At 42.9% G+C, this 14,967-nt stretch overlaps 2 protein-coding genes across 3 annotated transcripts; one reads left to right on the top strand and one right to left on the bottom strand.

Annotated features, from left to right (window-relative positions):
- Positions 1-3,198: 3,198 nt before the first annotated feature.
- ccdc171 (coiled-coil domain containing 171) lies at positions 3,199-11,266 on the bottom strand. Of its 2 annotated transcripts, XM_028442417.1 has the most exons (21): positions 11,159-11,266; positions 10,201-10,372; positions 10,007-10,127; positions 9,836-9,921; positions 9,626-9,724; positions 9,240-9,299; positions 9,035-9,174; positions 8,662-8,962; positions 8,282-8,593; positions 8,084-8,212; positions 7,296-7,397; positions 7,147-7,236; positions 6,199-6,601; positions 6,037-6,120; positions 5,860-5,978; positions 5,671-5,796; positions 5,529-5,614; positions 5,391-5,445; positions 5,177-5,284; positions 5,026-5,094; positions 3,199-3,325 (listed from the first exon to the last, which is right to left on the bottom strand). In XM_028442417.1, the coding sequence occupies exons 2-21, from the start codon at positions 10,339-10,341 to the stop codon at positions 3,209-3,211; spliced, it is 2,748 nt and encodes a 915-aa protein (XP_028298218.1). In that variant the 5' UTR covers positions 10,342-10,372; positions 11,159-11,266; the 3' UTR covers positions 3,199-3,208. The 2 variants fall into 2 exon arrangements, with proteins under 2 accessions (XP_028298218.1, XP_028298217.1); XM_028442416.1 differs by having other exon boundaries at positions 8,084-8,593.
- A 1,014-nt stretch (positions 11,267-12,280) lies between these two features.
- Positions 12,281-14,443, top strand: wdr55 (WD repeat domain 55). The gene is made up of 4 exons (XM_028442454.1): positions 12,281-12,776; positions 12,843-12,949; positions 13,405-13,674; positions 14,042-14,443. The coding sequence occupies exons 1-4, from the start codon at positions 12,303-12,305 to the stop codon at positions 14,358-14,360; spliced, it is 1,170 nt and encodes a 389-aa protein (XP_028298255.1). The 5' UTR covers positions 12,281-12,302; the 3' UTR covers positions 14,361-14,443.
- Positions 14,444-14,967: the final 524 nt, after the last annotated feature.

Here is a 14,967-nt window from a genome sequence, read left to right as displayed (position 1 = left end):
ACCTACCTACGCCTGTTACCTACCTACGCCTGTTGCCTACTTACGCCTGTTACCTACTTACGCCTGTTACCTACCTACGTCTGTTACCTACCTACGTCTGTTACCTACCTACGTCTGTTACCTACTTACGCCTGCTACCTACCTATGCCTGTTACCTACCTACACATGTTACCTACTTACGCCTGTTACCTACCTACGCCTGTTGCCTACTTACGCCTGTTACCTACCTACGCCTGTTGCCTACTTACGCCTGTTACCTACCTACGTCTGTTACCTACTTACGCCTGTTACCTACCTACGCCTGTTGCCTACTTACGCCTGTTACCTACCTACGTCTGTTACCTACTTACGCCTGTTACCTACCTACGCCTGTTACCTACTTACGCCTGTTACCTACCTACGCCTGTTGCCTACTTACGCCTGTTACCTACCTACGTCTGTTACCTACTTGCGCCTGTTACCTACCTACGTCTGTTACCTACTTACGCCTGTTACCTACCTACGTCTGTTACCTACTTACGCCTGTTACCTACCTATGCCTGTTACCTACCTACACATGTTACCTACCTACGCCTGTTACCTACCTACACATGCTACCTACCTATGCCTGTTACCTACTTACGCCTGTTACCTACCTACATCTGTTACCTACCTACGTCTGTTACCTACCTATGTCTGTTAACTACCTACGTCTGTTACCTACTTACGCCTATTACCTACCTATGTCTGTTAACTACGTCTGTTACCTACTTACGCCTGTTGCCTACCTACGTCTGTTACCTACCTACGTCTGTTACCTACCTACGTCTGTTACCTACTTACACATGTTACCTATCTACGCATGTTACATACTTAGATCTGTTACCTACTTACACATGTTACCTATCTACGCATGTTACATACTTAGATCTGTTACCTACTTACACATGTTACCTATCTACGCCTGTTACCTACTTACGCCTGATACCTACCTACGCATGTTACCTACCTACGCCTGTTACCTACTTACACATGTTACCTATCTACGTCTGTTACCTACCTACGCCTGTTACCTACTTACACATGTTACCTATCTACGTCTGTTACCTACCTACGCCTGTTACCTACTTACACATGTTACCTATCTACGTCTGTTACCTACCTACGTCTGTTACCTACCTACGTCTGTTACCTACCTACGTCTGTTGCCCACTTACGTCTGTTACCTACCTACGTCTGTTACCTACCTACGTCTGTTACCTACTTACGCATGTTACCTACCTACCTACGCATGTTACCTACCTACCTACGTCTGTTACCTACCTACCTACGCATGTTACCTACCTACCTACGTCTGTTACCTACCTACGTCTGTTGCCTACCTACGTCTGTTACCTACTTACGCCTGTTACCTACTTACGCCTGTTACCTACCTATGTCTGTTAACTACCTATGTCTGTTAACTACTTACGCCTGTTGCCTACCTACGTCTCTTACCTACACCTACCTACGTCTGTTACCTACCTACGCATGTTACCTACCTACGTCTGTTACCTACTTACGCATGTTACCTACCTACGCCTGTTACCTACTTACACATGTTACCTATCGACGCATGTTACATACTTAGATCTGTTACCTACCTACGCATGTTACCTATCTACGCCTGTTACCTACTTACACATGTTACCTACCTATGCCTGTTACCTACTTACACATGTTACTGCCTGTGCATCAAGTCTACATACTGTACGTCCTGAAGATCCTCTATACTGTTGACGGATGGATGCCAAACCCGGAAAGAAGATGAGAAAATGATTAGATTTGATAAAAACAACTCTAACAATTTTAATTGTTCCTTTGTGTACTGCTTTGAACCCCAGTAGATGAGGTGATCAAAGTCAGGTTCCAGAAAGCAGTACGGGATACGGAATTTTTCGTATGAATCAAAACCAGTGTAGAATTTCATCTTTGCAGGATGTGACTTAATACTAAGAATACTTAAGGTTTTTTAAGCCATATCTTGCCTGACATTTTCAGTACCTGCCTGGGCCATACTGTCAAAACCTATTACTTTCTTCTGGGTGGTTGCCATGGTTTATTTTTATTTATTTATTTATTCAGTTTATTTCCGACATGGTTGCATTCACAGAAGTTTTGTTATTCCCTTTTATTATTTTTTTCTTCTTTTGTCCATGCCGAAAAAAGAGACGAGAGAAGCAGTTTGCTTATCCAAGGCCCGTCCACTGTTTTGAACTCAGAAAATTTAAATCAAAGCTTGTCTGTCTGGTCAAACAGTCTTAGGTTGTTCTGAACACAATTTCATTTTTTTTTTGTGCTTTTTTATGTAGGATTTATTCTCATCTGTAGTCAGTGTTGTCTTTTTTTATTCCTCCTCCTCTCCATCGATGTTCGTGTCGTCTTTGTTCCCTGCAGATTTCATCCCCAGACGTTGTTTGCGTTCCTCCAGTTCCTGTGCTGTATTTTCCAATGTTAGATTTAACCCTTTCTTGTATAAACACATTATTATGTCTTAATTCATAAGCAGTTTGTTTGTATGTGAAACGTTTTTGTATTTGATATGGGAGTGTTATAAGTGAGGCCCTAAATGCGAGAATTTGTGTTGTAGTGTATTATTTCTTGCAGTTTTAGGTATTTGGCCTTTTCAAATAGTTCGTGTGTGCGTTGTGTGGTGCTTTATATAGAATTCTAATTGCTTTTTTTTAAAGTTTAAATAAAGGTTCAAGATATGTTTTGTAGGTGTTTCCCCAGATGGTAGCTCATGTTATGTTTGCTCAACTGATGATGACTTTTTATTGCGCTTGTGCACGTAAGTAACCCAAGGTTTACATACTCAGGGTTGATTGACCCACTTGATTCATTACAGCTGTAATGAATCAGATACCCAGAGTTTACCATATGCTAACTCAGAGTTTATAGAACCTCCTTTCTGGAACACACCTCTGCAGAGTTTGTTGTTTATTTGTTTATCTGTGCTAGCAGTGGTGTGTTCCTCTGTCTGAGGCTAACTGTTAGCACCGCCTATCCACTAGCTAACGCTAATCTGTGCCATGAGCTCTGAAGAAACGCTGTGTCAGCGCTCAGATGCTAAGTTACGCTAACAACTCCATTCATCCAGTCACAGCGCAGAAAGCATAGGTCACAGCCTTTATTTTGTAAAGTTTAATTTATTTTGAAAAAACACAGGTAAAACAGAAGGGGGGGGGGCTCACGTCACAGAGGGGGTTGGGTTTATTTGAAAAGGGCGGAGCTTTGACTGATCACATGGTGACACAGTGGTTGTTTTCACGTTGATCAGTGGAAACGTTTCTGTGAACTTTGGCACCTGCAACAAACAAAGTAAACAACAAAATAAACAAAGTAAACAACAAACTAAACAACCAGGGGGGTATTTAATCAAAGTGTTCAAAGTAGAGCCAGGCCTACGTTTTAAACCTGGTTTAAAGCCGTCCGTGACCACGCCCCCTTTTCCCATTCCATCAAACTCTCACTGCTCAGTAACAAATGATGTCACGTCCTGAGGTGTGTTCCATAAAGGAGGTTTAACAAACTCTGAGTCTATCCATAAACTCTAGGTCAACATACCCCGCGATGGGAAACTCTGTGTATCTGATTCATTACAGCTGGTATGAAGTGTGTTAATCAACCCTGAGTATGTTAACCTTGGGTTACTGATGTGCACGCGCGCGATAAAAAGCCATCATCAATGGATCAAAGAATACTCAAACTGCCATGACAACCAAACAGAAGATAGTGATATATTCACTCTGATGGTGAAATAAGTCGGTGTTTGATGAATATGATCCTGTTCTAAAGGTGTGTTCAGTCTTCAGTGATTATAGTGATTAAATCACCTGTAATTAATAACACTTTATGATCACTTCATCACTTTATCTCTTCAGTGACGTGACGAGTGGTGAATAATAATAATAAAATGTGTCTGAGGAGACGTGTCAGCATCATAGGATGTCTGTATAGAGAGTCCTCCTGTTACACTGGATATAAACACAGTGACTGATGCTTCATATCTAATCATTTATATTGATTTTAATGTAATATTATCACCAGAGTCATCTCTACGTCATGAAAAAAACACTGAAGCGGGACGCAAACCCACGACCCATCGCTTTCAAGAGCAGTGTCACAATTCACTGTGACATCATATCATCATAGATGTATGATCTACAGATTTAACTGTATAACAATATAAAACTATAATCAAGCCTTAAAAGTGTATTAATTTAAATGATCATCTCCTCCTTTATATTATCTACAGGTTTGTATTCAGTGAACTTTACTACAGACGTCAGTAGATGTTTTAATGTAGATCAACCTCTCAGTGTGTTTCACTAAATGATCTACATCTACAATGTTAGAAAGAAAACTACTGTTATCACAAAAATAAAAAAAGACGTAAATCAACAACATTAGTAATGATGTGAACACGTCTGTGGTGTGTGATGTCACTAATGTGTTTCAGAGAAAAGTGTTAAAGTTTATTAAAGTGTTCAGGTGGGCGGAGCCAGGTAGAAACCCAGGGTTTCTTTGATAAAACCTGCCAGTGACCAGGTTTAGTTCATGGACAATGTTACCATGGTAACATACTCAGAGATAAACATACCTCATGTTTATGAATGAGATACTCAGAGTTTCATCATTTGATCCTGAACATATTCAGAGTTTGAACATAACCTGCTTTATAGAATAAACCTCTGTTAGTCTCAGCAGTGGTTTCTATTGGCTGTTTAATCATTGTAACAGCTGCAGCACATGCGCCCTCACGTCTCTAATCATTAAATCTGTGATCAATCTCATTGGTCTAATGAAGACGTGTATTTAATCTAAACACTGTCAGCTGATTGGCTGAGCTGGAGAGCTTCAAGCTGAGAAGAGTTTGATGGAATGGGAAAAGGGGGCGTGGTCACGGACGGTTTCAAACCAGGTTTAAACCATAGGCCTGGCTCTACTAAGAACACTTTGATGAAATACCCCCCGGTTGTCACGGAGACAAGAGTGGGCAGATACCTCTTGTTCCAGCCGACCAATCCTGGAGCAGGAGACATGACAGAGCTGAGAGACGGCCGAGAGGAACCTCTGCACAGGTAGACAAACAAACAGGATGTCAATGTTTGTTTACAGAGGACAGATAAACAAATAAGCCCCTCCCCTCCATCACCTGACACGCCTCCAGCTCTGGAGCTCCAAGCATGCTCTCTGTTCTACTGAGCATGAGGAGGGGCACTGCCCTCAGGGGGTGCTGTGATTGGCTGAGGCTCTCTGTGACCTGAGGAACACACACAGGTTAGTGTGTGTGTGTGTGTTAGTGTGTGTGTTAGTGTGTGTGTGTCTGACTGTGTGTGTGTGTGTGTGTTAGAGTGTGTGTGTGTTACCAGGTTACAGCTCATCTCTGCAGCCTTCATCCACCTGATTATGTGATCACTGCGTCTAAAGAAGAACACACACACACACACACACACACAGTGAGTGCTCGTGTGTGTGTGTGTGTGTGTGTGTGTGACAGGAAGTACCTGTGAGCTTCCTTCAGTTTCTTCTTCAGCTGCTTCCTGTTCCACTGAAGCTCCACCAGGTGTTTACCCACAATCCTCAGGGAGCGCTGAGGACACACACACATTAACACACATTTAAACACACACACAATAACACACACACCTTCTCCTTCTCAGCTCCTCTGCTCTGATTGGATAACTCCAGCCGTAGGCTCCGCCTCTCCACCTCAGAGGAGTGCAGCCGCTGGCTGAAGAGCAGGAAGTGCTGCTGCAGGACAGACGCCACAGCCTATAGGACGCATTTAGAGGTCAGTGGGTGGAGTCAAAGAACAGGAAGTACTTCCTGACCAACCTTTATGTTTATCTGAGAGGTCACACGCCTGCTCAGAGCACTGAGCTCTGATTGGTCCAGGACGTGATCAAGGAGGCGAGATAAGGCAGAGCGGCCAGCTGGGATAATGTGGGCGGAGCCTGAGGAGAAATATACACTTAGACATAGCTAATAACACACACACACACACACACCTACCTGTCTGGTTTAAGGTCCCCTGCAGGTCACACATGGACGACAGCACAGTGGAGCGAAGGTGGGCGGAGCCAAGCTGTAAATCACCTGGAACGCAGAGGTCGGCTGACAATGGGCAGGGCCTTCCCACAGTAACAACCAATCACCTGACAGTGATGGACTCACCTGTGTCAGGCTCCGCCTCCTGCCTGAAGCCACACACACCCATAGCTCCGCCCACTCCATCAAACCAGAACACGACGTGGTTGTTTTTAACCAATAATTGCCAGCGTGTAACTGCTAGCACCGCCCACAGGCTCCGCCTCCAACGTGTTCTCGCCACTGCTCGTCCAGGCTCTGGCAACCCACCTCCAAGGGCGTCGGCCAGCCTCCGTACTTCCTGCTCTAGCTCCACCCCTTCCTGCAGTCGCCACCACAGCAGAGTTTTCATGTGACAGAGACGCAGAAGGCGGCGGTGGGCGTGTCTTAGAGCTCCAGCCAATAGGGCGCAGGCTGCCAGGAACGAGGCCGCCTCCCCCCTGCTCTCTGATAGGTCAGAGGTCAGCGAGTCACACTGGGAACGACTCAGCTAAAAAACAGAAAAATACCACAGTGACACGTGTCCCTGAACGCACCTCTGATTGGTGTGTGTGTGTGTTTTTTTTTTAGTGTGTATGTGTGTGTGTTTTAATGTGTGTTACTGTGTGTGTGTGTGTATGTTTGTGTGTTTTAATGTGTGTTACTGTGTGTGTGTGTGTTTTAATGTGTGTTTGTGTGTGTGTGTGTGTGTGTGTGTGTGTGTGTTACTGTGTGTGTGAGTTTTTTTTTTTTAGTGTGTGTATGTGTGTGTGTTTTAATGTGTGTTACTATGTGTGTGTGTGTTTTAATGTGTGTTACTGTGTGTGTGTGTGTGTGTGTTACTGTGTGTGTGTGTTTTAATGTGTGTTACTATGTGTGTGTGTGTTTTAATGTGTGTTACTATGTGTGTGTATGTTTTAATGTGTGTTACTGTGTGTGTGTGTGTGTGTTACTGTGTGTGTGTGTTTTAATGTGTGTTACTGTGTGTGTGTGTGTATGTGTTTTTTAATGTGTGTTACTATGTGTGTGTGTGTGTGTGTGTGTGTGTGTGTGTACCTTCAGCTGACTCACTACACACTTGTGGCTGTGCTCCAGACGTTCAACACACACACTTCTCTGTTCACACACACGCAGGAGGCGACTGACCTGTGAATGACACACACACATTTAAACACAATAAAACACACACACAGTAACACACACACCTTTTCCTTGGCTGTGCTGAGGTCAGAGGTCAGCTGATCCACCTGTTCAGTGATGACATCACAGAGCTCCTCCCATGTGAAGTTACCCATGATGCAATGGGGCTGATGGAAGAGCAAACCATAGACATTATATATGTAGACGCTGCATCGACTGCCCCGCCCACTAGGGTGGCCATCTTGGAAAGGTGTTAATCCCTCCTACAGTGCATTACATCTATAGAGAATGATGTGTTTACACTATTAAAGTTATTATAATTCACTCAATTCTAAAGCAATTTTCACTGGGTTTGTTTGTAACAAACGTCAGACATGATAATTAGATAGATTAAATTAAATTAAAATAGATATATAAATAGAACAAAAGGAACCCAGAAAACAATCAATGTTATTACTATTCTTAAAATATTCACTATATTGTCATTATTATTTTTTTATTATTAATATTGTATATTATAGTTACTGGTATTCTCATTGTATTATTATTATTGCTATAGGTATATTATATTCTTATATGACCTTATTATTATTATTTAATAATGTTGTCATCACTGTTCCATTGTCTCATTAAATTACTCTGTAGCCAGAGATAAAGAATAATAATTCCATCATTATTATGATTATTATTAGCTCTAACAGATGCTGTATTGATTCTTTCTAACACATAAATTATTGCAGTAAGTCTGTTTGTTCTATGTAACAGGCTGTTGCTATAGGAACGCTAGATTCATAACATGGATGGTTCTGTCACTACAGTTATAACAACCTGTTAATAATATTTGATCTCTTACATGTTCGTGCACCACTGCCTCCTCCAGCCTTGTTCCACAGTCAATGTGACGTCTACGTATATAATGTCTATGTGTGACACAGCCTGAGAGCAGATGCTGGTAGAGAGAGTAGAGGAAGGACAGGTGCACCTGCACAGACACCACACGACTAGTTAGACTAGTTACACCTGTTACTATGACAACCGACTCTTTACTCACTGTTGACTCCTCAGTGACTCGCTGTGACTCCGCCTCCATTGCAGTTCTCTCGCTCGCCCACTCTGCTCTCTCTCTCTCCTTCTCTTTTTCATACCTCTCTCTCTCGGTCGCCCACTGCGCTCTCTCTCTCTCCATTTTGGTCACCCACTCTGTTCTCTCTCTCTCTCTCTCGCTCGCCCACTCAGCTCTTTCTCTCGCTCTCTCGCTCGCCCACTGCTCGCTCTCTCTCTCTCGCTCGTCCTCCAGTCTTTGTTTCTCCGCTGTGGCCTGTCTCAGTTTTGCCGCCTCCTCCTTCAGCCTTAGCTCCGCCTCCTGCAGAGATGTGGGCGTGTATCTCAGTTGGTCATGTGACCGGGTGTGTCTGAGGTCATGTGACTCACATGTCGCTGGCGGTCGTGCTCTGAGTTTTGCTGCTGCAGCTTCAGGATCTGTTGTTGGGCTGCTTCCTGTCTGAAGTGGGCGGAGCTTAGAATGGACCTCAGTCGCTGCAGCACGTCTGGACTCTGTTTCCCATGAGGCTTTGCAGCAGCGTCTGGGATCATCTGCTGCAGCTGTGTGAGTGTGTGTGCGTGACGTCTCCTCTCCTCCTCCAACTGCTCTGTGAGGTCAGAGGTTGTCTTTCTCTCCGTTTCCATGGCGACGCTCAGCTCAGACTGACAACAGAGGAGTTGTGACTGCAGCCTGACACAAACAGACAATCGATGATGATGATGATGATGAGGATGATGATGATGTGAGAAACACTGTGTGTACCTCTGCAGGGCGTGTTCAGTGAGGCTCCTCCTCTCCCGCTCTACTCTGAGCTCCTCCTCTCTCTCTGTGCTGCCGCTCCTCAGACGCTGCCCGCAGAGCTCCGCCTCTTGCAGGGCTGCCTCCAGGCTCCGCCCCCTCACCTGATGGACAGGACAGGTGATATCAGCAAACAGAGGGTCACATGACGAAAGCCCCGCCCACTTACCTGGCACTGCAGGTGAGCCGTTCGCTCCGCCTCCAGAGTGGACTGTAAGGTCTTCATCAGCTGCAACATCATCATCATCATCATCATCATCATCATCATCATCATCACCATCATCATCATCATCACCATCATCATCATCATCATCATCATCACCATCATCACCATCATCATCACATCAGCAGCAGCACCATCATCATCCACATCATCATCCATCATCATCACATCATCATCATCACCATCATCATCACCATCATCATCATCACCATCATCATCATCATCATCATCATCACCATCATCATCACCATCATCATCATCATCATCACCATAATAATTAGTTCCATCATCATCATCATCATCATCATCTGTTCCATCATCATCATCATCACCTCCTCTTCCTCTCTGCTCTTCCTCTCCTCTCTCTCCTTCCTCATCCTCTCTTCTTCTCTCTCTCTCCTCTGGTTCTCCTGTAGCTCCTCCTGCTGCTCCTGGAGCAGAACATGATTTTATTTTGAAGGTTTGGGCTTCTTCACATCTGCTTTTATTCTTTAAAGTTAAGATATATTTATAATAACATATTGATAATTACTTATGTTTACCTTGAGACGTCGTCGTAGTCTCTGAACCACTCTCTCACGCTCCTTCACCTCCTGCTGCAAAGCATGCTGGTCCTTGTCCGCTCGCTCTGAAGCACACACACACACACACACACGCTGACGATGGAGCGGTCACCATGGTGATGGACCAACGGGAGCCTCTGATTGGGCTACCTGAGAGCGAGTGTTTCTCTGCGGCGGCGACGGTCAGCTGGTAACAAAGTTCCGCCCTCTGGGCCTCTAGACGCTCTGCACACGCACGCAGAGCAGCCAGCTCAGCACGCAGCGCACACACCTGAACACACACACACACCGTGGCGTTTACTGCCGTTTGTGGTCAGGGGGCGGGGCTTAAACATGACGCTCACCTCTTGGTTGTGATTGGACGTCAGCAGCAGTTTGTCCTTCTCCAGCTCGTTGATCCTCATCCTCAGCTTCACCCAGGCCCCGCCTTCATCCGCCTTCTTATGCTCTGACCCCACCCCTTTCCCTCTAGGCTCCGCCTCCATGCTCCTCTTGCTGAGTGTTTATTACACACGTCTGGGTTTTAACAGGAAACAACAAAGTCATTTGTTGTGTTTTTGTTTCCCTTTTGCGTATTTTTCTGTCATTTTGTGTGAATTTAAAGTCATTTTGTGTATTTCACTTGGAGGCCGTACAACAATTACACTAGTTTTTTTAAGACTAAATATATATTAGTTGTTATTTGTGTGCATGTATTCCATGTGTTTTTATTTTTCTCTAAATGTATTTGATATGTTTTTAATCACTAACTCATGATGATGATGAGTCTCTAGGTTTGGTTGCTCGGCAACAGACGCACGCACTGTGACAAACACAGCAGGTCAACGCATGCGCTGTTGACCTTGTTTATAACTACACAAGGTCCTGTTTATTAACTAAATAAAGTCAATAATCAGTCTGAGACTTTCACTTTGTGTGGATTTTAAGGACTTTTGACCTAAAACGATACAATGTAGTAAAAAGTGTTGATCGGATCAACAAGTTACACCTGAATGTTGAACTTTTATAAATCTGATGATTCATACCAGCCGAATTCATATGCCGACTATATTGTTAGAATAACATTTCCAGATGTTTGATAAAGTGTTTATGTTTTGACTGAAAATCCATTTAAACTTTAAAACCTTTATTTTCTGCACAGAGTTCCGTGTAAGAAAAACCGTCGTTATGAGCAAAATGTTCCGCTTTTTTACCGTCAGGAGAATTTAAAGTATAACCGAACGAACAACAACATAATTAAATAACTCCGTGTTTTGTTAAGAACGTTTTAAAACAAATTAAAAGATGAAAAAAACACCTTACTGTGAATTTATTCCGTCACCGGTTTGAATATGACGCCATCTTGGAATTCTGACGTCATGTGCACCTCTGATTGGCTGTTGAACGAGCCAATGGGGAGATAGCTGACACCTAAAAGGGGCGGAGACACAGGTGAAGTTTAATGTTTTGTTAGTTTTGCTTTAGCAAACATAATGTAGGAGGTTTTTCAACCATAACCAGGAGGAAAATCAGCGACAAACATTTTATTTATTAAAACGTTTATTTTTTTAAATGTAAAAACAAATTATATTTCACGTGATTCTGTTAAAAAAAGAAATATTCACACAAGATATTTGTGTTTGTAAATCACTTTAAAGGCTAAATAAATGCATTTTAAATGTTATACATTAACCTATCTATTTATGTAATGACTTCTGACACTGAACGTTAAACACTGATTGGAGTAAATGTTTATTTTGTGATATTTATATCCAGATTGTTAAATATGTAAAAACACAAACATGTTTGCATTTTGGGTTCTGGTTTTCCTGCTTTGAGTTTTGAAAATAAAGGATAAAAGTGAAGATTTGTTGTATAAATAAATTTAAAGGTGCTATAAAATGTCACAAAATATGTGAATTTTGTGATTTGAGTAAATTCTGAATTAATTTGGTTTAGATTTGATTTATCTATCTCTACCAAAGAGCTGATTGTGGACCTGAGGAGAACCAAGAGACCAGTCAGACCTGTCTCCATCCAGGAGGTCAGTGTGGACATTATGGAGGAGAACACCACAGGAAATAATTCCTGTCTGTGAAGATCAAACTGTATAATTCATCACTGTAACGTCACAGCTTGATTGTTGTAAATATATGTATTATATTTGTATTATTTTTGTAAAGATCTGTATCATATTTGTATATAAAATGTATATTTGTATTAATATTATTATTAATCTTTATTTTTCTACTACTGTAATGTGTGTATCTAATCCTTATTTTAACAGTATTTTACTTAATTATACATTTGTTTAATATTTATTCTTTCTTTTGTCTTTCTTAAACGTTTTTATTCTTTTATTTGTGATTTTGAGATGAATAAAATAATTGTGATTCCTGAGGGGGCGCTGTGGTGGTTTTAATGTCTACTAACATTTACTTGTAGAAGAAGAAAAAACCAAAACAATATGGCGGCTTCCACAACGCACGTTGGGACGGAGAGTTCAGAGACTCAGGACTTAGACCCGGAGGCGGACTCTGAGGAGGACGAGGCCCGGTTCTCGGTCCCGGAGCTCCGGGACACCCCTGCGGACATCCTCCTTGAAGCCCCCGCTATGTCGGTGTCCCTCCACCCGAACCGGGACCTGCTCGCGTGCGGTGACGTGGACGGGGACGTGTACGTGTTCTCGTACTCGTGCACGGAGCCGAACCGGGAGCTGTGGTCCTCCGGTCACCACCGGAAGTCCTGCCGACAGGTCCGGTTCACAGGGGATGGGCTGAAGCTCGTGACCGCGGGTCGGGACCGCGCCGTGCACGTGCTGGACGCGGAGCGCGGGGTCCTGGTGACCCGGATCAGGGCCGCCCACCAGACCCCAATCAACAGCCTCCTGCTGCTGGACCAGAACCTGTGGGCCACCGGGGACGAGGGGGGGACCCTGAAGGTCAGAACCAGAACCCAGAACAAGTGAGGGGCGTGGCTACTGCTCTGACGTCACTCTGTGTTGCAGGTGTGGGACATGAGGAAAGGATCGGCCATTATGGACCTGAAACACCACCAGGACTACATCAGTGACATCACTGTAGACCACAATAAGAGGATACTGCTCACCGCCAGGTAATCAGATTACTATTAGACATGTAATCAGATTACTAATACACAGGTAATCAGATTACTATTACACAGGTAATCAGATTACTATTACACAGGTAATCAGATTACTATTACAGACAGGTAATCAGATTACTATTACAGACAGGTAATCAGATTACTATTAGACAGGTAATCAGATTATTACAGAGCGGTAATCAGATTACTAATACAGACAGGTAATCAGATTACTATTAGACATGTAATCAGATTACTATTACACAGGTAATCAATTTACTATTACACAGGTAATCAGATTACTATTAGACAGGTAATCAGATTACTATTACAGAGCGGTAATCAGATTACTATTACAGACAGGTAATCAGATTACTGTTTGACAGGTAATCAGATTACTATTACAGAGAGGTAATCAGATTACTGCATCATTAGGTAATCAGATTACTCTCTGACTGTTCCAGTGGTGATGGCACCATGGGGGTGTTCAACGTGCGGCGGCGGCGCTATGAGCTCCAGTCTGAGGCTCAGAGTGGGGACCTGACGGCGGTGGAGGTGATGAAACGTGGTAAAAAGGTGGTTTGTGGATCCAGTGAAGGGACTGTGTACATCTTTAACTGGGACGGGTTCGGGGCCACCAGCGACCGCTTCGCCCTGAGGGCGGAGTCAGTGGACTGTATGGTTCCCCTTAGCGACAGCATCATGTGCTGTGGCTCCACTGACGGATACATACGGTAAACACACGTAAACATAAACACACGTGTAAACAAACATTCACATAAACATACATGTAAAGAAATATTCACATAAAATGCATGTAAACAAGCATTCTCATTAACACACATGTAAACATAAACAAACACATGTAAACATAAACAAACACACATGTAAACATGTTATGAATGTAAACAAACACATGTAAACAGTAGTCTCATGTATGTGAGGTGAACTGTTGCTGCCCCCTGCTGGTCAGTATTTCCTCTCCTGTCTGTTACTGTATATATATGTATTTAAATATATATTTAAAGAAGACGTAAACCTCTACAAACCCTTCTTTATTCTAACCAGTAATGTAGCACTGATTGCTGTGTGCGTCCCCAGGGCCGTGAGCCTCCTCCCTAACCGTGTGATTGGCTGCGTGGGGCAGCATGTGGGGGAGCCAATAGAGGAGCTGGGGCTCTCGTGCGACGCTCGTTTCCTGCTCAGCTGTGCTCACGACCGTCTGCTGAAGTTCTGGGACGTGTCGGCATTGCCGTCCACCACCGTCAACGAGTACAGGAAGAGAAAGAGGAAGGACGGGAGGATGAAGAGTCTGAGCAAGAAAGCTCACGGAGACAACAACTTCTTCTCTGGACTGGTGGAGGAGGAGGAGACAGGAAAGGAGGAGGAGCAGGAGGAGAGTGAGAGTGAGAGTGACTGATTTACGTTCTGAGAGGACTTCCTGGATCACACCTGAACATGTTCTGCTTTATTTAGTTTTTCTAATAAACTCTTATTATCTTTGATCTGATTCATGCTGCTTTGATCTTTATTATTATAATTAATACCATTATTATTTCATCAGTTTCTGTTTATTAAATATGTCACGTCATACATTCACATCTTCACTGTATTGAACAATGGGTAACCATAGCAACGTTTCACATATCTATTATAGTGTATATTTATATTGTATTTTATATACATATCTAGCATTTCCTTTATCACTATATTAGTGAATGTTACCAGATGTAATATCTCAAATATACATTTTTATTATTTACATAAAATGATCTAAGATATTTTTGTTAAATATTTGATTATTAACAGTGTGATGTCAGTATATTATGATGTGGTTAAAGTAAGATGAACTTTATCATTTATTAAACATCTCACTAATAATTGTGCTAATCCAACTACAGACACATGTCTGTGATTTCCTGCCACGTGGCGGCGCTGTGGTATTTCTTAATGATGTATTAATGTATTATTATTACTGTTATTATTATTATAATTATGCTTATTAATTTTAATATTTATCATTGTTA

The sequence above is a fragment of the Gouania willdenowi genome, unplaced genomic scaffold (assembly GCF_900634775.1).
Source record: "Gouania willdenowi unplaced genomic scaffold, fGouWil2.1 scaffold_51_arrow_ctg1, whole genome shotgun sequence".
NCBI classification, from domain to species: Eukaryota; Metazoa; Chordata; class Actinopteri; order Blenniiformes; family Gobiesocidae; genus Gouania; species Gouania willdenowi.
The sequence above is the reverse complement of the archived record's forward strand: the minus strand, read 5'-3'. Positions and strand labels throughout refer to the sequence as shown.